At 52.5% G+C, this 25,844-nt stretch overlaps 1 protein-coding gene across 1 annotated transcript in view; it reads left to right on the top strand.

The window, feature by feature from the left end:
- Nucleotides 1-25,844, top strand: part of LOC105826391 (germ cell-specific gene 1-like protein) — a 46,925-nt gene that overhangs the window by 10,556 nt on the left and 10,525 nt on the right. Inside the window, exon 3 of the mRNA XM_012664369.1 lies at nt 19,799-19,910. Coding sequence (XP_012519823.1) covers nt 19,799-19,910 — 112 coding nt within the window. The remainder of the gene's footprint in view (nt 1-19,798; nt 19,911-25,844) is intronic.

The raw sequence follows: 25,844 nt of genomic DNA, 5'->3' as shown, positions 1-25,844 counted from the left end.
CCTCCTGCCTTTGCCTGGGGTTGTGCCACAATTTTATGGTCTTAGGCAATATCAGGCTAAGAGGGGAAAGGGTTTGGTTTTTCTCATTATCTTCCTCATCAGGCAGGTCACAGTCCCCGATCTGAAACCCTTGAGGCCAAAAGTGTTCCAGAATTGTGAACTTTGCGGATTTTAGAAGGTAACATAATACATAGACCATCTATTACATAACACCCACCAGGGGCTGGGGAAGAACCCTGTAATCAAACACTCATATTCCTGCAGCCAAACACATGAATATGCACAGTGCGGGGATAAACAAAGACAGTAAATAGCCTCCCATCCATTCAGTCAGACTTATGTTGTAAAGGAGTTCAGGCCAAACTGTCTTGTGGTCAAATGAGTTATGAAAGATCGTTTGCATTTTAGAACTTCTGGGAATTTGAAACTGCAAACAAGGAATTATGGACTCAATAGCTCACATTCGTTGAGCACCTACTACGTGCAAGGCACAGTTCTTCTGACCTATGACGGCAGATGCTCTTGTCTGCGTTTCATAGTTGAGAAAAGCGAGGCACCGAGCTGGTCAGTGGCAACGCTGGCTCCAAAGCTCACGTGTTTTACTGGTCCATGTAGGTTACTGCTAAGCACCCACGGCCCTGTCCACATGGTCCCTCCTGGTCCTCAGGACTCTTTGCTGCTAGGGCCAGATGTGAGATGGGAGAATGGGGCTGGGACTTTCAGTACTTGTGGTCTCATCACTCCAGTTTGGGGGGTCTCATGTCTAACGCCCACAGGGACCGCATAGGTGACATAAATTCGTGAAGCCGCCCAGAGGAAACACAAGAGAGAAGGTGGGGCTGTGTGAAACTTGAGAGCGCACGCCCCATCAGCAGCCCATCGCTGCCAGAGAGAAATGTGCGTGGCATTCAAGGAAAGCCAAAGTCTAGGGTTTTATGAAAAACAAATCTGATTTTTAATTCAAATGTTTTTAAATAACTTTATTGAGGTATAATTTACGTATCATGTTTAAAGTATGTATTAATAATTTGGTGATTTTTAGTAACCATTATCATAACCTAATCTCAAAACATTTATTAATACATCATCCCCAAAAGAAACCCCATACCCACTAGCAGTCCCTCCTTTCCCACCCACCCCTCCAAGCTTAAGCAAGCACTGATCTATTTTCTATTCCGTAGATGTATGTGCCTATTCTAGACATTTTATATCAATGGGATTATATGATATATGGTCTTTTATAACCGGCTTCTTTCACTTAACGTAACGTTTTCAAGGTTCAGCCACATTGTAGCTTATGGCAGTACTTCATCCCTTTTCGTGGCTGAATAATATCCCACTGTGTGGCTCGACCACGTTTCTTTATGCATTCATCAGTTGATAGACACCTAGGTTGCTTCTGCCTTTTCCCTTTTATGAGTAGTGCTGCTGTGAACATTCATGTACGAGTGTTTGTGTGGACATACGTTTTCATTTCTTTGGGGTAAAAACCTAGGAGAGGAATCGCTGGATTACATGGTAACCCTATGTTTTACTTTTAATTCAAAATGTTTTAAATCATTGTACCAGCCAACAAAACATCCCCCCAGATCTTCAGCTCCCTCCTCTGCGTCAGCCAAGGAAAACCCAATGTCTCTGTCCTGAGAATTAGAAGACAAATACTCTTTCCCTCCCTGCCACAGAGATCCCAGCATAATCTCCTCAATAAATTAAAGCCAGGGAGGGAAGTATTTTGCAGGTGGGTTCTGCTTCCTCCTTTCCTGCAAAAGCTCTGGGGCAAGAAGTCCAGAACCTGCTACTCGTTGAATGAAAGGAAAGAAACGGGGGGAAATGCAGGGGGAAAAGCAGAAAACATAAATTAGCACCTCCAAATATTACCCAGGTAGACCCACGTGCGTCATGATCCATTCGTGTGCTAACAGCTGCCTGAAAGTCGATATTCATCGAAGGTACAGCTCTATGTGCAATAACGAATTCCAGCCCCTTTCGAGAGTTAAAAATACATAGAAGTCTCTCCTAAGCCAAATTTGACCATTTTGAGGATTTATTAGACAGTCTGTTTTTGTCATTTCTAGTTGGTATTTATCAAATGTTACATTTGTAGAATAAAATCCAAACTCCTTAGCATGACTACAAAATGTGGCCTTTGCCTTTCCCCTTGACTTCGCCTCTTCCCACCCAGTCTCCCTCATCGCTGTTCCTCACACCCTCAGAGCTTGTCCCTGCCCTCCTAAGCTCCCTGCCTCTCCCCCACTGTCTCCCTGCCACATCCTCGGGTGTCCAGGCCCTCCTCCCCCACCACCTTCCGCTCTCTCCTGCTTTGTTTTTCTTATGCACACTCACCACTTTCCCCACAGTGCCTAAAACGTGGCAGACACTCAATAAATGTTTGCTGAGTGGATAAGAGAACTTATATATTCATTCGTTTACTTTCCTGTGCTCCCGATTCCCTAGACTAGGCTCTCTCAACCTTGGCGCTGCTGATGTCTCGGGCCAGCGCCTTCCCTGGTGTGCAGCTGTCCTGTGCACCGCAGGCTGCTCAGCAGCAGCCCTGGCCTTTGTGCCGTAGATGTCAGTAGCCACCCCTCCCAAGTCATGACTACTCTGAGTTTTCAGCAGGGAATGTTCGGGAAGGTGGCTCCCCTCGAGTGGCTGGACACAGAGTCAGGATGGGGAAGTGGAAAGTGGGCTCAGATCGTGGCTGGCCTCGGGTGCCAGGCCAGGTCATGGGGGCCTTTCCCGGGGTGGGAGTGTAATGGGGACCCACTGAGGGCTTTAAGCAAAGGAGTGACAAAGTCAGGTGTTGGAAAGACTGTTCTTTCTGGCACAGATTAGGAATCCTGGCTGGGAGGTGACTGCAGGTGTCTGGCCACAAGGAGCTGGTGGCAGAGGGAACTGAGGAATGTGGAGGGACTGGAGAGAAGAAGAATAGGCAGGACTTGATGATCCATGAACTGGAAGGCAAGGGTGGGCGTCGCTGAGGACATGGACGCCCAGGTTGTGGCTGTGATGGGGAAACGGGGGAGATGTCCCCTGAGGTCAAGAACACTGGGGGAGGACAGTAGGTGCATTCTGGATGTGAGAAGCTGCAGGCAGGACCTCCAGTGGGAAATACATCATCATCACATCTGGGGCTCTGCAGGGCTGGGAGGGAGGGGCAGGGAGGAGAGGAGAGTGGAAGGCCCCGGTGAGGACGGAGATGGAGCGGGAGACGAGAGGCAGAGGAGGATGAACAGAGCCATTGGGGCAGAGGGACAGGGACAGAGAGACAGATGGAGACAGAGAGAGGGAGAGAAGGAAGGGCGGGAAGGGGGAGCAAGGGAGAAAAAGGGAGAAAACGGCAGCAAAGAAGCCAGCATTTACTGAGCACCTACTGTCTACTGGCCTGACACCAAAGTTAATCATAGGAAGGAGGGTCACTGACTCTTCTCGAAACCCCCTCCCCACTCCTAGGACCTTGAGGACCCTCCTTTTTATGTCCCCTGTGCCTCTGTGGCCTACACTTGCCTGTAGCCTTGTTCTTACCTGCCCAGGGCAGGTCCAGGGCAGAAGGAGAACTGGGACCATCCTCCATCAGGAGACCCCCAGCTCTGGCAGGACCGGAGGCCCCGAGCCCCGCCTCTGGCTGCTGCACTGCCCCTGCCTTCTTCTTCCTCCCCTCCAGGCTCTCGGTGATAGTGTGCTGGGGCCTTCCCAGCTCCAAGCTCACCTCCTCTTTGAGGGCTTTCCCCATGCCCAGGGAACACCGACCTCTTCTCTCCTTTAGGCTCCTCCCAGGGGTTGAAGCTCAAATGCCTTCAGCAGCTGGAGGGAACGTGGGAGAGGGAGTGAGCTGGGGACACTGCAGGAGCCACAGCAAAGGGCAGTGGACGGGCAGCGGATGGCCACTGTGGGGCTGTGGGGTTGGCAGCCGCAGGCCCTAAGTGGGCCAGCTCCGGCCAAGGGTCACCAGAGAGAAAATGCCAGAGTTTCTGATTTTTATAAGAGAAGCCAAAACCCCCATCTTTTCATGGAAATCCTCCAGATTCTTAAATGTTGGCCCCAAAATTCCTCATTTTTTACAGCTTTTGCCAACATCTGCAGGTTGGATTTGGCCCATGGGTTGCCAATTTTAGATGGTGGCTGTATCTATTTCTATTTTAGCATTTGTAATAATTGATTTTACGTCACTGTTTGTGTCATTCTCCTCATTAGCCCTGGGGGAATGGCCGTGCTGTATTTACGGCTGTATCCCCAGTGGCTGCCCCAGTGCTTTGCATATAGAGGATACATAATAAATGTTAGTTGAATGAATGAGCTGGAGTGTTAGAAGCAAGTCAGCGGCCTGCAAAGGGGTCTGAAGATTCTAGAAGGGAACCAGAACCTGTCAGTTGGGGGCAGCCAGTGAGTCTTCAGGAAGTGGGACTGAAGGAGCAGGCTGCATCCTGTGTCCTGTTGTCCTCCCACCCGAGGCTGCTCATTCTTAATTTAAATTCCGCCACATCCTATGCATGCACCTAGAAGCAAGGACCGGGCGAGTTTGCAGGCCATGGGGCCTTTCATACAAATGAGCCTGGTCCCAGGCACAGGGCCAGGTAGAAACTGGGCTCTGGGGAGGTGGGAAGAGGTAAGAATCTTAACAAGTTTAATAAAAGTTGGAAGTAAACCTCTGATGGAAGAACTGTTGGTTTCTAGCGGTTCCAAGGTACTTAGTGGGGTGAGTGTAGCAACGGATGCTGGGAACTCAGGGGCGTGGTCTGCGGAAAAGCGAGGGAGGCCCTGGCACCGCCCCAACCGGAAGCTGGGTTGGAGGGGCGTGGCCAGGAAGTGCCTGGTCCCGAGGGGCGTGGCCTCGGGCAGAAACCACATCGGTGGGCGGAGCCGTGGGAGAGCCTCAGGTTGCGCTTGCTGTGTGTACACTCTTCCTGGTGGCCAGCAGAGGGCAGTACAGGTGTGGGATCCAGCCCCAGGGGAGTGGGTTGTGTAGGGACCCAAGTCGAGAAACTGAGGCCAATCCCTACTGCAGGGAAAGGCTGAGGTTCTGGAAGCTCAGTGGGGAGAGTCTACTCTAGTCTCTCCACGAGGACAGAGAGAGCCAGGCTCTGGAGAATACTGAGATAGCCTGTGGGGTGGGGCCCACTGATCCAGGTGGGAGCTAGGCCTACCCTCTGCCTCCCAGGAGTTCCCACCTCATTGCCAAGGCGCCAGACCCTTGGGCATCTCACTCCATTTTAGAGATGAGGAGGAGGAGGTTCAGAGAGGTTAACTAACATGCCTAAAGTCACACAGCTGTGAGTAGGAGAGCTGGGTCTAGAGCCATGCATTGTCTACCCTCCTGATCACCACATCACTTACCTGCTCTGAAACGGGCTTGTGTATGGATCTGAGTAGGTGTGAGGCTAGAGAGTGAGCTTTAGGGCAGGACTTGGTCTGTCTTGGTCATTCCTGTGTCCCTAGTACCAGGCACAAAGTTGGCCTCCGTAAATGCTGCTGAAGGAATGAGTGTAGGAGAAACCTTCCTCACTCTAGCCCGTGGTGGGAGGTGGTGGTGCGGGAGAGACGTGTGAATCTGCCCCGTCGAATAGGCAGCTCTCTCCTCTGCCCCTGGGCCCGGGTGGGCCGCTGGTGGGGAATGGAGGGCGTTGGCGTGGGCCGCATCCATTAGCCTGAACTCATCCTTGCGGAGGGGCTGGACATTCTCCACGTGCTCCACTGTAGGCCTGGAAAAGTGAAGGTGAGACGCTTCATTGCCCGGGTGTGGGGCCTGCCCTCACCACCAGCGTGTGCCTTTGGTCAAGTTCTCCATCTTCCCTGAGCCTCAGTTACCCTTCTCCAAAATGGGATGACAGTCGTACCTCCCAGGCGGGTGTGAGGACTTTCCTTTTCCTCTGCCTCCACTGTGGAGTGGATTGTGAGGATCTAAGGAGGGAGCACGTGTAAAGTGTTTAGCACAGAGCTTGGTGTGTGGTTGGCTCTCAGGGTGACGACTGCGATGGAATTGGTAATATCGTGGCAGCTCCGAGACCTTCATGGCATGTCACGATTTGGTGTTACAGGGACAGCGCACGTAGTTCGTGTACTGGGGGTGGGGGGCGTGGACCAGATCTGATGCAGAGAGGGAAGGATGTGTCTGTATGGGAGAGGACAGAGACAGAGATAGAGGCAGGGAGAGACATACAGAGAAAAACAGAGGAGGAAAATGGAGACACAGGAAGGCAGAACTAGAGAGAAAGAAAAAGAGGCTAAGTGGATTCACTGCTAGTGATTAAGGCAGAGACAGAGATGGAGACAAAGAGAGGCAGAAGGAGGGAAAGAGGAATGAGAGAGAGGAGAGAGGTGTTGACATGTGTCTAGTGTGGTCCCTTCCACCTCCACTCCCCACCTTGTGGCAGTTGTCTCAATCCCCCAGTGGCTGAGAAGCCCTGTAGGGCTCCCAGTCACGTGATCAGAACAGCCAGGATTGGACCTCGGGTGATGCTGGGGCAAAGGACACTTCCCGAGGTGACCAGGAGAGTAAAGCCAAAGGAGCCTGTGGGTGATTCTCAGTCAATTCAGGAAAACGCGTTCCAAGGTCCAGGCCAGGAGCGGGATGGCGAAGGGTCAGAGCCTGGCGCACCTGGAGCGTGGTGGGATTGAGGAGGGTCCCAGGAGATACTGGCCCAGAGCTCAGCGTGACCAGGAGGGGTGGGTTGGGCTGGCTCACGGAAGGAAGGGTGGGGCTGGTGCCATCTTGATGTCCGGCACCAGACTTCATAGCTGGCCCCAAATCTAAGGAGACCCAACAGCACAAACCTGTCTCCCGAGCCTGAACCAAACCCTGAGCCTCATGCCAGGCACCAGGTTGTGTTCATCTCCATGTCTCTGAAGCCCAGTGGGACTCGGTGGGGCCTCTGTGACTGTCGGATGAGCGAATGACGGGGTGTCATTGTGGTGTGAGAGGTGGCCCATTCACATAGTCTGGGCTCCTTCCTGGTGAGCCCAGGAGAGCAGGGTTTCACCTTCAGCTCTGTGGCTGAGGTTCAGAGCTCTCCTGAGGGCTCACAGGAGGGCTTTGTGACCTCCATTTTGCTGTGTCAAAGACGTTTTGGTCTCATTCCTAGGTTTTGGTGTCTCGTGGTCCTAGGGGCTGAGACTTGTTCGATCCGAGGCAGAGCCATACTTTTCTGAAGGTCAGTCTGTAATTTCATCTCACAGCACTTTCCTTGGTGGTAGCTGCAGGCCGGCAGAGGGGAGAGCAGCTGCCTTCGAGAAGATTAAGTCCAGCTGATGACCTTGGCTTTTGGGGAATTTGCTAAGAACTACAGGCATGTGGCTGTCCTAGGAGGGAGGCAATGAAGGGCTATATTGCATCCAGCCTCTGACCGTCTCCGTGTTGCGATGTTCGTAGTGCTTTTGTCTATGGTTTTTTTCTCTCTAGCATCCTTTTCCCCTTCGTCAGCTTAGAACACCATGATTTTCCTTGGGAAACCATCTCTTCTCCACTCTCGGGCCATGTTGACCGCACCCCATCCACTACAGAAGTGGCCCCGTGGCCTGGCCTATCAAAGCCTTCCATCCCCTTGGCCACAACGAATGGTTCAGGGTTGAGCACGTGATACAAACCAGGGCAGTGAGGTTCAGTTCTAGGATGTTTGTAGCAACTGCTGGACACCAGAAACGCTTTTTTAAGATGAAAGAGTGTAAGCTTAGAGCTGATGGGTTCACCGTGGGGGGAGCCTACCTGAGAATGAAGCCAACACAGAGGAAAGAAGTGTTTGAGAGAGGAAGCGAGAGATTCCTGACCTCACCATCTGAGCACCTGGATCATGCTATACCTAATGCCAGAGGATCCAGGGACCTTTCGGTTACATGAGTTTTTTATATTTCCTCCATTTTTAAATCCCATTCACGCAATGTTGCCACCGCTCGTGACTGTGAATCCTAATACAGCTGGGACAGGCTTAGCCACAAAGTACTGTGGGTCTTCAGTGCGGGGTAGCTGAGAGGAGCTGAGCCAGGGCCACAGGAATTGCCTGGGCTGTTGACTCTATTTCTCCTGCCCCAGTAGGAGGAGCTTGGGCTTGCTTTTGGCCGTCACCTCTAGATCATAATATTTCCCTGAGCTGATTCAGGCCTCTGGGTTTGGGTCCCCCTGTTGCCTCGCCAGACTGTGCCTCTGGGACATCAGTGGCACAATTAGTAAGTGCTGGAGTTGGTAGAAATAAATTCAAATTACAATAAATGTAACTGGGTTAAATTCACCAATTATAATCCAGAGGTCTTGGGCTATAGAAATAAAAGCGACCAGATCCAACAATACAGGAAGCACACTTTAAAAGACATAGACGGGTAGAAGAGAAAAGAATGGAAAAAAGATATTCCTGGAAAACATGAACAAAAGAAAGCTGGGTTAACAGTTTTGTTGTCTGATCGAATATAATTTAAGACCAAAAAGTTATAAGGGACAAATAAATAAATTATAGATGGGTAAAAAGAGTAACAAAGCAAGAAAAGATTTATCTATCATAAGCATATATTTATCTAACAACATAAGCTTTAAATTATAACAAGCAAAAAGTGACAGAACCTCAAAAAGAAATAGATAAATCAAAATGATAAGAGATTTTTAACGCACACATACACACACACACACACACACACACACACACACACACATCTCAGAAACTGATAGAGAAACAGACAAAAAAATTAGCTGAACCACTGAAGATCTGAACAACACAATCAATAAGCTCAAATTATTAGGAATATGTAGAACTCTGTTACCCTCCACCCCTCAAAAGACCCTGGAGAACACAGGTTTATTTCAAGCCCACAGATACAGAACATAAACACATGCTGGAGCCGGAATTTGAACCTGTAACAGCTTGTTCTGTTTCCAAGGCTCTGTATTATTCTGTGTGCTGTGTGTGTCTGTGTGTGTAGGGAGGGTGTAGGTGCTGTAAAGAGAAACTGGCTGCAGCCAGGCTGGGGTTCGGGGTTTGAGGAGGCTAATCTCGGCAGGGTAGTTAGGTGTCAAGACCGTATGTGTGGCCTGGACTGGGCCGTGAATGTGGCCCCCCACCAGGAGGAGAGCAACCAGCCCAGCCTCACCTGCCAGCTGGGTTGAGCCCATGGCAGCCCTAGGCAGGCCTGGCTCAAGGCCCACAGCTGTATTTTCCAAATGTTTACCTGTGTGCCTGTTATCTGTGGTTGTGTAAACTTAGCAACTTCAAACAGCACGCATGTATTAGCTCACAGTTCTGTGGGTCGGGGGTCCTGGTCTGGCCTAGGCGGGTCTTTGCAAGGCTGCAGTCAAAGTGTCAGTCAGAGCTGGGTTCTCCCTGGGAGCCCCCCTGGGGAGGGGTCTACCTCAGGCTCAAATGGTTGCTGGGCGATTTTGGTTCCTTGTGGTTCCTTTCAGGGCTTCAGTTTCCTGCAGGTTGTAGGCTGGAGACCACCCTGAGGAGGGCACCTTCAGTCCCTTGCTGTGTGGACCCCCAGTGTGACTACTTGCTTCATCAAGCCATGCAGGGAAAAAGAGTCTCCTTGCCAGAGAGGCGTCACAATCTTATGTAACATAATCACGTACATCCCGTCCCCTCTGCCGTAGCCTACCGATGTTGCAATTAACGGGAAGGGATTACAGGAGGGCATGGGGTCATCCGAGAATCGGTTCGCCATGCCTTAATAAATGTCAGTTTGGCAGGCTTGGCACACGGTGCCCTGTAACTAGAAAGCTGAATGAATGGTGTGTGACCCATCCACTCAGGCTAGGTCATCTCTGAGAGACTCGAGATCCCCCCCACTTAGGCCACCGGCTCCTCTGGGCTGGCCATCCCCCAGAGTGGATGAGTCTGCACTGGCCTTTCTGAAGCCCAGGGAATACGGCCTTCAAATTGCCACAGTCACCCGTGTGGAGAGGACTGGAATCTGAGCCTGAGACAGTGATAAATAACAACGCGTGTGGATATCTGGGGCGAGAAGGGCTCAAGCAGCAGGAACAGCAGGTGCAAAGGCCCTGAGGCAGGAATATGCCTGCCGTATTCAAGGGACAGCAAGGAGGCCAGAGTGGGGAACGGGGCAGGAGTTGAAGTCAGGGTTGGACACATAGATTTCCACTGCTGTAGCTTAATCTATTCGTTCCCTGTTGGTAGACTTCTAGGGTATTTTCAGACCTCTGCTGCAGTGAAAACCCTTGTCCATAAATCTTTGCCCACACTTGCAGATATGTCTGAGGGCAAATTCCTAGCGGTGGAATTGCTGGGTCAAGAGGAAGGTGCGTTTTCAGTTTGACAGCCATTGCCAAATTCCAGCCCCCCTCCCAAAGAGTCGACACCCCCGCTGGCGCCCCCTAACAGTCCTCCGTGTCCGTGACTTCCTTGGTCCCTGCCTGGGCCTGGTGTCCTGTCCTGGCTTCACAATGAAGAGCCGCTGCTGCTGTCTCCCTGGGCTGCCATCGTCCCTGGCCCCTCCCTCCAGACGGCCGTTCTGCCGCCGCAGATGGCTGGGGAGCCTAAGAGCTCTGCGGGGGACACTTCCCGCGATGGAAATTCTCCATGCTGGGGAAATTCTCCTCCCCAACAGTATTTTCTGTGTGCTTTTCCCAGGACCGGAAACTCCCTGATGGCCGTTCTGAGACCATGTGCGAGCTCGCGTTTGCCCACCATGTGTCTCTGGAGGGTGGCCGGCTGGCAGGGTCTGCCAGAGAGCAGAGAACACCTTGTCCGGAAGGAGGGGCTGCTGTCCTCTCGTTCTCCCTCTGGATGAAGCCAGGCCGCACAGGCCCGTGTGATATTAGGGGGGCTGGAGAGGCCCAGGGCCGAGACCCGCCGGGACAGGGACCACCGAGCAGCCCCTGTGTGACCCCGGCAGACCCCACCTGCGGGAGGGTGGGCCCCTGTACTCCCGCTGCCCACCCCAGCCTGCTCAGAGCCACCCCTCGCTCTGGAACCGCCCCGCACCCGCCTCTGTTCCTCAGCCGAGCCTTCGTCTCCGGTGCTCTGAGGACGGATCCATTGGCGTCTGGGCCCCTCTGCGAGCCCCCTGGGGCCAGAGGTCAGGAGAGGACCGGGGCCTGCGCGACACTCTGCGATCAGGTTGACAGTCACTCCCGCCCCTCACACACCCGTGGCTCCTCGCGGGGCCCCACTCCCGCCCGATTGGCAGCTCCTCACCTCCTCTGGCCCCGGGTCCAGCACTGTGAAGACACCGTGTTCCTTCCCGCCTCCCATTCTCTGCCTGGGCCTCTCTCCCCGCAGCTCCTCACATTGTTCAGGTTTGAGCTTAACTGTCACCTTCCCAGGGAGGCCCGCCCTGACTTCCTTGGCTAAACTCACGACCCAGTCGTTCTCTTCCACCTCCCCTTCTTTTCCTCCAGAGCATCACTAAACTCTCAGTTTTTAAATTTGTGTGTTTATTTCCCATCTTCCTTCATAAGAAAGTCAGCTTCAGGAGGGCTGGGACCTTGTTTGTCTTACATATGCCTTTATCTCCTGAGCCACAGAGAGGGCCTGGCATACAATAAGTGCTTAATAAACATTTGTCGAATGAATGAATGAATGAATGAACAAATGAATGGAAGAGGCTGTGATGGAATGGCAGAGCTTCTGGACTGGCAGTGGGCAGACCTGGACTTGAATAAGCTGCTTCGTCCATGCTGTGTTACCCTGCGTGGGTTGCCCCACCTCTCTGAGCTTCACTTTCATTTGTCTAATAGGGTGTAACCAAACCTAGCCTTCCTGGGGTAAGGCAAGGATTACAAGGACGGGAGATGGCTGAATGCTTTATAAACTGTAAAGTGCCTGAGGAAGGAGGGGCTGCCATTTTTCCCTTTCCGGAGGCTTTGTGGTAAGGCCATCCCCTCATTTTCTTGGGCGCAGGCAGCTCTGCTGGTTCCTGGGCGGTGAGACTGATTGGATGGTGTCGCAGTGTCGCCATCGCTGCAGGGAAGAGCGGAAGCTCAGCGCACTTAAAGCCTAACTGGCCAGGAGAGTAGGATGAGCATCTCAGCGAATGCGACCAGAGGGCGAGGGGGAGCGCTGGGAGGAACGTTCTCAAGGCTGCTCAGGAAGGTGGAGCTCTGTGCGGAAGGATTGCGCTGGCCGGGTCCAGGTGGGGCCTGAAATTGCAGTCCCCAACCTGTCCCAGCTGTCCCTGTGCAGGTCAGGGGCCCTGGTGGGCAAAACGGGAGGAGAGGGGAGGCCTACCATGGACGCGTGAGTTCAGTGAATATTCCTCTTGTAACTTGGGCGAATTTAACTAGACACTCTGAGGAGGGAAAGAGAGAGGGAGAGACAAAGGCAAGATAGAGGGAATGAAAGAAAGAGAGAAAGACAAAAGACACCCCAGAGAGGGGGACTGTGCCCAGTGTCCCCAAAAGGAAAGCCAGCCAGGCTGCCCAGGGCGCTGCCCATGCCCTGCACTGATTTCAGACCCCTCCGTGCCTTCCCTGGTGTGAGCATCTTGCCTCAAAGAGCATGTTAGTGTCTAAAGACCTAATCTTTCCCCCAGAGTGGAGCCAACCCCTTTCTATGGTGCCCGACCAGGCTGGAGGAAAGCTGGCCTTGAACTTCTGAAAGAAAGCGCATATGTGCCCAGGTGGCACCTCCCTGAGGGATTCCCGGGCCTGTCACGCGTGTGCAGCACGTTTAGAGCCACCCCCCGCACGTGGGTGGGACCGGCCGCCTCCCCGCTGGACGTGGCATCTCTCGCCTTTCACCTGTCTGCACCCCTCCCCCCTCGCCCCTCCCCCGCTGCCACCGCGCCTCATCCACCTGCCACAGGTGCAGCGTTCACTTAGCATTTTTCTCTAAATCACTCACTTTTTTCGCAGCTTATATTTATTCAGAAAGGAAACTTCACATCACTACCGGAAATGAAAAGCCAGTATCTCTTGCAATAAATGGAAAAAAACTGTAAAAAAAAAAAATTACCATTGTAAAAACGTTTTTGGAGCGTCTAAACCAGTGTTCTCAACCAGGGGGTGATTTTGCCCCTTGCTGCCCTCCCCGAGGACATTTGGCCGATGTTTGGAGACATTTCTGGGTTTTACCACTGCGGTGTGTGTGTGCGGGGGGCGTGGATATTCCTGGCATCGCAGGAATAGCGGCCAGGGATGCCGCTAGACGTCCCGCAACGCCCAGGACAGGGCCCCACGACAAAGGCTTCTCTGCCCTCAAATGTCAGCGGTGCTGAGGCTTAGAAATCCTGCTCTAAAATAAGCTTGCACACCTTGTCCCACGCTTTGGGCAGCTCTGGCCTGGTTAACCCCTCCTCATCCTCAGGCGCAGCTGAGACATCCCGCCTCCGGGAAGCCTCCTGACTCCCCGGGCAGAGAGCCCCTGCACTGCCGTCTCCCACCCTCCAGCCCCTTGACGGCTATTTCCTGCGGGTGTCTGTCTCCTCCGCCAGCGCGGGAAATCCCAGCAGGCAGGGGCCACTCCTGTCGCTGGTCTTTCTTTCCAGCCCTTACCACAGCGCCAGGCTCCTAGCGCGGGCTCAAGAGCAGCTAGTGGAATGAATGAATGAAGGTCAGGCCACAACGAGACGCGCGCTCTGCCCCTGGGTTCACCGTGCCCTGCCGAGCAGCCAACCTCCCTCAGCCCACTTTGGTTCTCACCTGTGAAGTGCACACCTGATAGGCCTGTTGTGCGGATCAGAGAGACGGTGCCCGGCAGGGGACAAGCTCCCGGGAAAGCAAGGGCATCCGCAAGTGGAAGGATCCCTGGCAGATTGGGAGCTCGTTCCTTCATTCATCTGTTCTGCCTTTGTAGCGGGTGCCCTGCACGCCTGTTGTCCCAGAGTAATCTTTAGTAGCTCCCTGTTCACGCTCAGAAGTGTCCTGGCCTGGGCCATACTTTATATGGGCCCCTGACCCTCAGCCATTCCGGTCCAGTGAGGCATGTGGCGAGCTGAGAAGGTGATGGAGGGTTGACGGGGCATCTGCAAAGGCCCTGGGGTGGGCTCCTTGCTCCCACCCTCCCTGACCCACTCATGCAAGTGCACGGCATCTCCTGTTAGCAGCCCATCTCCAGGCGGGGGCTGGGCTGGCTGGGGGCTGCTGAGAAGGAGCCAGTGGCAGACAGGGCGTGGGCATCACGTCCAGGGTCAGAGGACATTCCCCATAGGGGTAGCCGGAGTCCAAGGCTTGGGCAGCACGTCAGTAGCACAGTCCGTGGCATGCGAGTTTCTGGTGTAGACACACGGGAGAAGGGAGGAGGCGAAGGGGCAGGACCGTGACTTAGGGGTGTGTACACCAAGGGCGCCTCCGTCTGTGTCCTGGCCGTCTGTGCGAGACCTCCAGCTCGTTTTACACATTCCCACCAAGCACAGGCTCGGGGACTTTCTCCAGTCCTGCCACCGCCATCCTCTAGGTGAGGAGCCCGGCTCTTGGGGGCCAAGAGGCATCCCAGGCCACCACGGTGGGGCTCAGCCCACGTGAAGAGGCACCGGAGAGTCAGGGACACAGGTGGACGCGGGTGGAGGACATACCAGCTGTGTCTGTGACTCCCTGGTGTTCGCTGTCCACTCAGACTGGGAAAGGACCCTCTGCAGGTGCCAGCTTCACTTGTCGTGGCTCCGGGGATGTGACAGAGGGGCTGGAAGTGGAGGCTGGAGCCCTTTAGGGATGGCCTGCTTCATGTCTACCTGGTTTAGTATATTCCTTCCTGGGACTCATCCCCCCCCCCTTTTCCTCCTCCCCTGCCTCCCACTGTCCCCCAGGCGGGCCCCTTTACTGGTCTGTAGGTGGAGGGGGAAGAGAAATGGGGCCTGCCGGATCACGTATCCTTCCAAACCTTTTTCTTCCAACACACGACGCAGGCTTTTGAAATCCCCAAAGCCAGCATTTGGTTCTTGTTTTCTCGCTCTTCTGCAGCAGCTCTACCCGGAGGCCATGGACGCTTTGTGTCTAGTTATCCACATGGGGAGGGTAGCAGGGCAGCAGGCAATGCTGGGGGTGCAGGGGCATAACCATCAGTATCAAAAGTCGTCCCTCTACCAATTGGTTCTGGGCCACCCCAAGACCCGCAAAGACCTGGGACCAGGACCTCTGGACTCATTCTGGGCCCCCACCTGGGGGGAGTCTGAGCCCATTCACTGGCCCAGGGCTGGGTGGGGGGTGGGCAAGGCTGGTGGGAGTTCAGTAAACCCATTGCTTGAAATTGGAAGGTCCCCATTAGATGCTGCCTTGATTTGGCTGCGTCACTTTAAAAGGCAGAATCCTAACAAGAGTGATGCTAATGACTCAAGTAATCTAAAACGAGCCCTTCGGAGAAAGGGCAGAGGAATTGGAATGGTCCAGACACGATGAGGTTGGGGGCACCCAGGTAATTGCTGCGCTCCCAAAAGCCTCCTCTCAAGATGACACCGGCCGGCTCACCTCCCTCGTCCTCAGAGGGCAGAGCAAGAAATTAGCTCAAATTGGAGCTGGAAAGATTTAGGTTATGTGTAAGGAGGAACTTTTTAAACCCTGAAATATGCTACCAAGAGAGGCCGTGGGTTCTCAAGAGAGTGGCTAAAAATAGCTTTTTCTTTAAAAATAGGTCTGGGCAAACTTTAAACATAGCATCAGCTCAGCTTCTCGGCGCTGGTTTTAAGCGCAGGTGCACCTGGCCGTGTGGGGTCCCCCGGGCTGCAGGCACGAGGACGAGTCAGCCTTTGGTCTCTGTCGTGACCAGCAGCTGGATATTTTAGACATGTGTACATAAGGGATTTATTTTTTCACCTGCCCCCAGCTGACTGGTGTCATGAAATACCAGGCTCTAGGGTTTCAAGGTTTTCTTTCTGCACATTCCAGGGCGCATGTAAATCGGGTCAGTCCCCACGGCTTCTCCCAGTCTCTCCCAGTTGCCCCGAGTCCTTCCCCAGCCCTGAGCCCGGCTCCCCAGTGCCTGAAGGTTTGCTGGGATGCGATTCATCTCAGGGGTGCCAGGTGCCACCTGCATCTCAGCACCCCGGCTGGCCTGGGGGGACTGTAGCTGCCCAGCCCCGGGCGCCCTGTCCCCTGCCTCCCCAGCAGCCAGAGGGGGCTTTAACCAAGCATGTCTGCTGCTCGCTCCGCCTCCGCCCCTTTACTTCCAGTGATTTCCAATGATGCAATTCCTGCCTGCTGCCCTGGGGATAAAGTCCAGACTCCCTCAGATGGCTTAGGACTTCTCATGGCGTGTCCCCGTTTGTACCTCCAGCAGCACCTCTCACCTCCACGTGCCCCGCCTAACTGCCCGCGACAGCCACACCCAACCTGTGCACTTCTGTGTGCGCCGGCTCCCTGGCTGCCCTGCCCTCCTCCTCCCTCTGACTTTCAACCCTCAGCTTGGATGTTGCCGCCTCTAGGGGCCTTTTCTCACCTCCCCACCCCCCAGAGCCCTGGACCTCCCCCTCCCCGCTTGGCTGCCCTGACACACAGCGACACCCAGTTGGGGTCCGTCCCTCCCATCCCACTACAGCACTGGGAGGGAGGCCCACCTCCCCCAGGAGAAAAGCCTGGTGCACAGCAGACGCTCAGTGTTTGCTCAGTGACTAACCGAATGTCAGAGGTTTCCCTTTGCGACTGTCCCGCTCCATCTAATCCGGCTCCAGCTTCCCCCAGCCCCCCGCCAGCCCCTCTGTGGCTCACGTCCCCGACATGACATGCCTGGAATGTTGGCAAGTCCAGCTCCGTGCCCGACGTCTACAAGAATATTTATTTAGACATGAGCGCTCTCCACGTGTTCTCAGTAATAACTTAGCATCTTTAATAATAAACTGTATTATAAATTAATTAACCGCTACCTCCCTGATATCTCAATTAAATGGAGCATGGCATCCACATAAAACATCTAAACCCTGCAAGAGAGAGCCAGGCCGGAGGCGAGAGGAGTCTGGGATTCAGATGGCCATCGTGCTCCGTGTCCTTAGCTGGCAGCAAGGCCAGGCTGGAGAGGGCTCCCTCAGGAGGGGCCACCGGGCTGCTGGTCCACCCCACCTCGAGGGATAGCCAGGAACCTGCGGTCCCTTCCCCCAGCGACGGAACAAGAGGTGATGTGGGGCACCCTGAGGTGGCCTCCTGTGTGTCCTCCAGACCCAGGAGGCTCCGCCGGGCATCGCCAGGCCGACTCTTCTCTCCCCACCTGGATGCCGCAGCCCCGCTGCCTGGGCTCACTTTCAATTCCCGAGCACGATCTCACACGGCACGCAGCGCTGGCCCGAGTGCCGCATGCACTTGCACGGTGTGTTCATGCTTTTCCACTCTGGAAAAGACTGTTTCGCGCCTTCTCCTCGCTCCCCCCTCGCCGCCCATCTGCCGCCTCACTCTCGGCTGGTGACCTCGTCTCACGCTTGCCGGAGAAGAGGGAAGCGAATCTGCCCAGAAACTGGGATCTCACTTGCAGGCTCTCCCGCCTGGGCTCCCTTGGGCGAGGCGTCCCGGCATGCGTCAGAAACCATCCCCCTGTGTTCTAGAACCTCCCCACCTGCTCGTCTTCTCTCCGCCTTGCTTCCACAGTCGCCCTCTCACTCCTCTGCACTGTGCGTCTCTCCTGCTAGATCATTCTGGATGGGCATGGAAACATCATCTCGCTCCTTTAAAATCCCTGTCTGAACCCCAGGCCTTCTCCAGCTGTCACCCCATTTTCCTGCGTTTCCAGGCAGCATTAGCCTTTGAAAGCACCCTCTGTCGTTTTCTTTTGTCCTCTTCTCGACCTGTTCCAGCTGGCGACCCCGCACTGGTCTTCTTCCTAATTTCCTTCCCCGGCCCCTCGGCATCCTTTGCTGTCCCTCTTACTCCGCTTAAGCACCAGATGTTGCCTCCTCCCTGGCACCTTCCCCTCTCTTCCTACAGTCTCTGTCCAGGTGGTGCCTTCTAGGCACACAGTGTTATTTATCGTCCGTATGCCAGTGACTTCACGCACCTTCTGATGCTCTTGACATTGTCTCTTCATTCTGAGCCCACACCGGCCCCCCGGACTTGACGACAGAATTCGGCTTCCTCAGTCCGATCCACGGAGAGCAGGGCTGGGAATTACGGCAGCTCTTCCTGCCCTGGGTTCTGGGTGGCACCACAGCCGGCCCAGCACTGGCACCTTGGCCAGCATCCCACAACCCCCAATGCTCTGCGGGGCTCCCCAGGGTCCAGGAGAGGCCACACTTACACGTCCGCTCCAGTTGGGAACTCCGTTTTTGGTGGCAAGAGTTGAGAGATCCCGGAAACCACAAAGAGATATTTACAGCTGTGGCTTTCCTGGTGTGAGTCCAAGCCAGGAAGTAATAGCAGCGGCAGGAAGGTCTCATTCATTTAGTCGTCCCTAATTGGGGAGGTGCAGTAACTCAGCAGAAAGTCCCTTTTTAATTCAGCTGACTTGGAAATGATCCTTTCTACCGAGGATTCACAGGACAGATGCTTGGGATGGACCTTGCTTTGCAGAACAAATGTGCTTGTAGAAACGTGGACCAGGGCCAGATTTTTGAAGCAGAATCTTTAAAATGCAAACAGAGAGTTCCACCCAGGTATCTCTGAGTGAATTGTAATTTTCATTTATCGAATGTTCTTAAGGCATAGCCTTTCATATTTGGCAATAAACAGAATTCAATTTAGGAATCGATGCTTTTCTAAATGAAGAATTTGGAAAATTAATTATTCTGCCACCAGGCTGGGTCCAGCTTCTGGGTCTAGCTGGGAGATTTTATATTAAAATGCTGTCATGGCCCTACTGTCCTGATATAAGGAGTGGTCGTTCTCATGAATGTTTTCCTTCATCAGTGGATGCTCCTATGTCTACCACGATCCCATTTTATGCATGAGGAAACCAAGGCACTGAGAGGTCAAATAACTCAGAGAGCATCTGGACGGGTATAGTGAGGAAGGACTCGGAGAAGTTGCAACAACTGAGGGTTTGGAGAGCAAGGTCCAGCCCTCAGAAAAGGGACTACCAGAGAACTAAGGCTGCCCTGCCTCCTTTGGTTGACTCTCCACCGTACCTGTCGTAATCCTCATCTTCCGATCAAAAGGTTTTAGGCTCAGGGGGCTGAAGTGCCTTGCCCACCGTGGCAAGGGGAAAGTGTGGTGGGAGAGGATTCCCGCTCAGACCCTCTGGGATCAGAGTTCTCCAAGCCAGTGGGTTTGCGAGCCACAGAAAAGACATTTCATGTTATTAATACAACCACTGCACACACATACACGTGGATAGAAGCGGAAAGTTTCACGAGACAATATTTCCTCCTGCTACATTTGATGGTATCAGATAGTCCCATCCCATTCCACATTCCATTTTTTTTTTTTTATGGTGGTTGTGCTAAAAATCCATGAAGTTGATTGCGTGACCCACTAGTCTAATGAGTCAAGACCTGCAGTTGAAAAACAGTTTCTAGGCTGCTTCCCTCACATTGACCTTCTAACACAGGTGTGAGCAAACTACGACTCACAGGCTAAATCTGGCCGGATGCCTGTTTGGTGTATAAAGTTTTACCGGAGCACAGCCAAGCTCTTTCAATTACGTATTGTCTGTGGCTCCTTTTGTGCTACAACAGGGGACTTGAGTAGCCGCAACAGAGACCACATGGCCCACGGAACCTAAAATATTTCCTTATCCGGCTCTTTACGGAAAAGGTTTGCTGATGCACACACAGCCCTGACTCTGTGTCTCCTTTGCTTAATTTTTTCCAGGGCTTCCCCTGGCCCTCTGGCCCGAACTCAAGCTCCTTGGCCTCGCTCAGAAAACTGCCCCCATGGCCTCCCACGCTCTGTTCCTGCTGTTCTGTCCTTCCCAGGGGTCCTTGTTCTCCCCCAGCACTAACAAGCAGGCAGGAAAAGCCTAGAAAAGCCCTCCCTCGCTTCCTGACACCTGTTCTGCTCCCTGCCCTGCAGGCCTCCTGGGAATGGTGGCCCACATGATGTACACGCAGGTGTTCCAGGTCACCGTGAGCCTCGGCCCTGAAGACTGGAGACCCCATTCCTGGGACTACGGGTGGTCCTTCTGGTAAGTGGCTTTTCACCTTCGAGGCAAGAGCACCTTCAGGCAGCAGAGCCTTGAGGCAAGCTGCCACTTCAGCAGCTCGGCCCAGTCGGGGAGGGGAGAGAAGGCGGGGTGGGGGGCAGTAGCCGCCCAGAGGTGTTTTGAGACCCTCGAGCTGGGATTGGCAAACATGGCCTGCTGGTCACATCCGGCCCAACACTTGTGTTTATGCAGCCCTCGAGCTAAGGATGGTTTTTACATTTTCAAATGCTTGAAAATAAATCAGAAGACAATACTATTTTGTGACATGGGAAAATAATATGAAATTCAAATTTCAATGTCCGTAAATAAAGTTTTCTTGGAACACAGATACCCCCATTGTTTGCATATTATCTACGGCTGCTTTCGCACTACGGCAGCAGCCTGAGCAGGGAACAAAGTCTGAAATATTTACTGTCTGGTCCTTTGCCGACCCCTGCCTTAGCGACCTGCTCTGGAAGGGGAAATGGAAGCTGGCAAGACGTGGAGTCAGGCGAGCCGTGGAGGGTTCTGGGTGGTCTGATGGGGTGGGAGGACCCCAGCGAGGGGCCCTGAATACGGGAAGTGGGTCAGCATGTCCGAGCAGGGTGTGCACGAGAAAGGCGGAATTAGTCAGGTTTCTTTTGCTTGCGAGTGGTAGAATCCCAGGCTTAAATAATCAAGGAGTGTTTATTATTAGTTCATGTAACTGAGAAGTCCCGGTGGGGAACTCCGGGTTGCAGCAGCAAAGTCCACCCACATCGGTCTAAGCAAAGAGACACACCGGTCCACGGAAGGGAAAAGCGTAGCGGGATGTGGACATCAGGGCCCGTTTGATCCAGAGCGGTTGGCGTCACCAGGGCCAAGCTCTGCTCCTCTGTGATCCTCCGAGCATGGTCCCCTCCACATGTTAACTCTGTCCCTGGGCTGGCTTCCCCCTTGAGGGTGAGAAAGCTCCTCCTGAGGTCAGTGCACATATAGAAGAGAAAGGGCTTCTCTTTCTAACACCGACTAAATCCCCAACCTTCCTTCTGATGGGCTGAGGTCATCTTCTCTTTCCTGAATCATCACTGTGGCTGGGAGAATGTCATGAGCTTATTAGCTCAGCCCATCCAGGCCCACCTCTAAAGCTTGGAATGAGTCCCAAATTCCGAAATGGTGAGCAGGTGGAGCAGATGCTGGGTGAGCTACCACAAGGTCTGCTTCAGGCACAGCTGGATCCAGGTGATCAGGTGATTTCTTCAGGAACTCAGTCATTCTTTCCCCTTTTCCTGTCTCTGTTTCTTTTGCATTGATGTTGGCTTCATTCTCAAGCAGCTTTTCCCCAAGGGCTAGCAAAAATGGTCACCACACCCAGTTCCAGGCCTACATCTTAACAAATGCAGCAATATCAACAGAGAGATGGGGTTTCTTTCCAATATTTCAAGCTAAAATTCTGGTTATGACTTTCATTTGTTTAGCTTAAGTCATGTGACTATCTCTGAACCAATGATTTAGACCCCGGGAAGACTGGAATGCTCCAATTGCCCTGGCCAGAGTCACATGGTCCAGAGAAGGGTGTGGCCCCACCCAAACTCTGGACAGAGAGAGGAGGAGGAGAGGTCTTCCCATGGAAAATTGGCAGGGGTGATGGAGTGAGCTGCTATCAGAAGAGAGAATGGGCCGGGCGTGGTGGCTCACGCCTGTAACTCCAGTACTTCGGGAGGCCGAGACAGGAGGATCGCCTAAGTGCTCAGTAAGCACCAGCTCTTCTTGCTGCTACTGACATGAAATTTAACACATGGAAGAAGCTCATGTTGCATATGTGGAACTGAGGCTCAGAGAGGTTGGGCCACTTGCCCTGAGTCCCACAGCCTTAAGTGAGAACGGCCTTCTCCCCCAGGCCTCTCTTCCCAGAAGCGCCTGTGTCTGCAACTGAGCCTGCTGGTGTCAGCCATGGTCAGCTTTCCTTCCCTGGAAGCCTCCTCCCTGCCCCTCTGCTCCCTCCGTGATGCCCATTGCTGGGTGGCAGAGGCAGCCAGGGGTGGGGGAGGCGGGAGAGGGTGTGGCCTCTGGAATCAGGCAGCTTGGGTTCAGGTCCTGACTCCAACCCTCGCCCGTGGTGGGCCTTGGCCAAGTCACTCACCCTCTCTGTGCCTCAGTGTACTCAGCTGTAAAATGGGGACAGCCCAAGTTGCTGCCTCACAGGGCTCTCATGAGTAGCGTTCCAGTTCTCTATTGATGTGTAACATAGTGCTCCAAAATCTAGGGGATTAACACTAAAATTTATTATTATCGCTTATGGTTTGGGTGGTTGACTGGGCTCGGCTGGGTGGCGTTTGCTGGGGTCTAACCCTGCAGCTTCCGTTGGATGTCAGCTGGGGCTAGAGCCATTGGGGCATGACTGGGTGGGTATCTGAGATGGCCCCTCGCGATGCTGGCAGCTGGTGCTGGCTGGTGGTGGCTGATGGTGGGAAACGGATGTGGCTGCCCAAGGGTGCCCTGCTGGCCATGGAGGGACCAGCTGGGCCCTCAGAGCCTGCCGCCACTCAGCTCCCAGGCCCACCAGCTCTTGGGCCCTGAGGGTGGCATGGACTAGGCATTTGTGCCTGGCCCTGTCCCATGCCGGGAATCTGTGCCCCTCTGGCCTGCAGGCAGCGAGGCCTCCCTCAGTGATCAGTTACAACCTTCCCATGGAGCAGGGCCTGGAGTAGAGTGCATGGTGGCGTCCACGTGTCTCTGAATCTGCTCCCCCGTGCCCCTCTGCCCCCGCCCCTGCAGCTCCCAGGGGATGTCAAGTGAGTTGACAGCGCCCTCCTCCCCCATCACCGCTCTCCCCTCTCCTCCCCTCGATGTCCACTCTTGCTCTTGGCTCTGAAAACCAGGCCAACCACCCACGCACCTCAGTGCACCAGTTCAGAAATGCAAGCTGCCAACACCAGCAGGTGCTCCAGCCCCGCAGTTTTCAAACTGTGCCCTGTGTGGGCACCCCAAGGACTGGGGGTGAGAGGATTGAGGAGATGAGGGCTTATGGATGTAGCCCTGAATGCCTCCCCCTACTAAAACCAGAACATTGTTTTCACATCTGTTTTTACCAATCTGTTTTTATTTTATCTCTATTTATTAATTCACTCATTCATTCCACAAGAATTTACAGAGCACCTACTATGTGCCAGGCACTGTTCTAGATGCTGAGGGCTAGTGGTGAACCAAATAAGGCTCTTGTTTTCATGAAGCTGACATGCTGGTGTGTAAGACCAGATGATGAAAAAGCAAACGCTCAAGATTTCCACTTCTAGGAAGATGGAGTAGACGTACCTCTTCCCAATCCCTCCTGCTCAGGACAACTAATATCCCTGGACATGATACAGAAAACGGATATAAGGAGACTCTGAAAGGTGGAGGGAAGTCAGTAGGCTGGCTGGGGACTGAGGAACAGCACATTGGTGGGTTCTTTCTGTGTTACATATCCCATATTTGGAGCTGAAAAAGTCAGCAATTCAGAAATTTGTGCCAAAAAGCACAGATAGGCACAGACAGAAAAAAAAGGCCCCAACAAAAGTCTGCTCTCTCTAGCCAAAGGACCAGGAAAGGGTCAGCCTGCCGAGACAGAGAACTTTTAGCAATACCTGCTCTGCTCCAGTCACATTTCATAGGAAAAAAAAAAAAAAAAAGACCTGTGTCTCCATCCCCACCTATGCCAGCAAGTGAGTGGGGAAATTGGATTTTGCCAACCTCCCTGCCTGCTGGGATAGTGCTGGAGTAGGGAGCTGGGACTTTTATGCCCCCTGGAGAGTAACAAGCCCCACCCACCCCTGAGTGCAGTGGAGACCACGTGGGAGTGTGGACCAGGCAGTACCAAAGTGCCCCTCCCCCTCCCTGCTGGGATGGCGACCGAGGAGAACTGGCGGACAGTCAGGATTTTTGCTACTGCTCGGTGGTAATGAGCACGGTTGCCTTCCCGTGGTGTCAGGGAAGGCAACCTGGGAAGCAGTAAGGAGGCACTCCTGCCCCTCCCAGCCAGGTGGCATCAGCAGAGACCTAGTGGGGAGCCAGAACTCCCTCTCCTGCCCAGCAAGATCCGAGAACCGTCCCACCTCCAGTGTCAGTGGTGGCGCAGAGAGAAACTTAGACTTCTACCCCTACCTGGAAGCTACTGAGCAACGCTCCCCCTTCCCTTGCCAGAGTGATGTCAAAGGAAGCCAGCTAAAGGGGAAGGTTTAAACAAGATCAGGCTCTCATAAAAAATATCCAGGATGTCAAGATTGCAATTGAAATCACTTCCCATACCAAGAACCAGGAAGATTTCAACTTGAATGGAAAAAGGCAATCAAGAGATTCCAATACTGAAATGACAGAGATGTTAGAAATGTTATTATATTATATTATATACAGAGATGTTAGATGTTATTATAAAGTTGTTTCAATGAGCAATTACAAATGCCCTTGAAGAAATAAAAAGTCTCAGGAAAGAAATAGAAGACATAAAGAAGAACCCATGGAAAGTTTAGAACTGAAAAATACAACCACCAAAATAGGAAACTCAATGGTCCAGCTCAACAGCAGAATGGAGAGGACAGATGAAAGAATCAGAATGAACTTGAAGATGAGGCAATAGAAATTACCCAGTCTGAACAACAGAGAGGAAATAAACTTTTAAAAAAAATTGAACAGACCCTCAAGGACTTCTGGGACTATAACAAAAGATCTAACATTGGAGTCCCAGAAGGAAAGGAGAAAGAGGGTGGGACTGAGAAAGTACTCACAGAACAATGGCCGCAAACTTCCTAAATTTTGTAAAAGAAATAAACCTACAGAGTCAAAAAGCTGAATGAATATCCAAAATACTATAAACCCAAAGAAATCTATACCAAGACACATCATAGTCACACTTCTAAAAACTAAAGTAAAAGAAAAAATCATGGGTGGGTGCAGTGGCTTGCACCTGGAATTCCAGCACTTTGGGAGGCCAAGGCAGGAGGATTGCTTGAGCCCAGGAGTTTGAGACCAGCCTGGACAACATAGCGAGACCCCGTCTCTACAAAAAATTAAAAAATTAACCAGGTGTGGTGGTGCACACCTGTAGTCCTAGCTACTCAGGAGGCTGAGGATGGAGGATGACATGAGCCAAGGAATTCAAGGTTGCAGTGAACTGTGATCATGCCACTGCACTCCAGCCTGGCTCACAGAGTGAGACCCTGTCTAAAAAAAAAGAAAGAAAGATAGAAAGAAGGAAAGAAAGAAAGAAAAATAAAAAAAAATTATGAAAGTAGTGAGGAAAAAACACCTTAACTATAGGGAAAACAAATGACAGTGGATTTTGAGTCAGAAAACAGGGAGGCTAGAAGGAAGTGAAACAACATTTTTTGAGTGCTGACAGAAAAGAATAGTCAACTCAGAATTCTGCATGTTGCAAAAATACACTTAAGGAATGAAGGGAAAATCAAGACATACCTAGAGGAAGGAAAACTAAGAAAATTAGTTGCCAGCAGACCACCTACCCCCAAAAAATGGCTAAAGGAAGTTCTAACAGAACAGTTCTAAACAGTTCTAAACAGAAAGGAGATTTTTTACAAAAGAAAGTTTTGAGCATCAGGAAGAAAGAATGAAAATGGAAAGAGAAATTTTACTTCTCCTCTTGCATTTTCTAAATTATGTTTGATGGTTAAAGCAAAAATCATAATATGGTCTGGTGTCGTTCTAAATGTATACCACGGACATATTTGAGACAATTACATTGTAAGTGGGGGAAGGTAGAGGGACACAAAGAGAACCAAGATTTCTATGCTTCACTCAAACTGATGAAAATGTCAATACCAGTAGACAGTGATTAGTTATTCATATATAACGTAAAACCTAGAGCAACCACCAAAAAAAATATATATGGAGATACACTCAAAATCACTATAGATAAATCAAAATGAAACTCTAAGAAATGTTCTAGTAACCCATAGGAAAGCA

This window comes from Propithecus coquereli, unplaced genomic scaffold (assembly GCF_000956105.1).
Source record: "Propithecus coquereli isolate 6110/MARCELLA unplaced genomic scaffold, Pcoq_1.0 Scaffold8868, whole genome shotgun sequence".
Classification (NCBI taxonomy): Eukaryota; Metazoa; Chordata; class Mammalia; order Primates; family Indriidae; genus Propithecus; species Propithecus coquereli.
The sequence above is the reverse complement of the archived record's forward strand: the minus strand, read 5'-3'. Positions and strand labels throughout refer to the sequence as shown.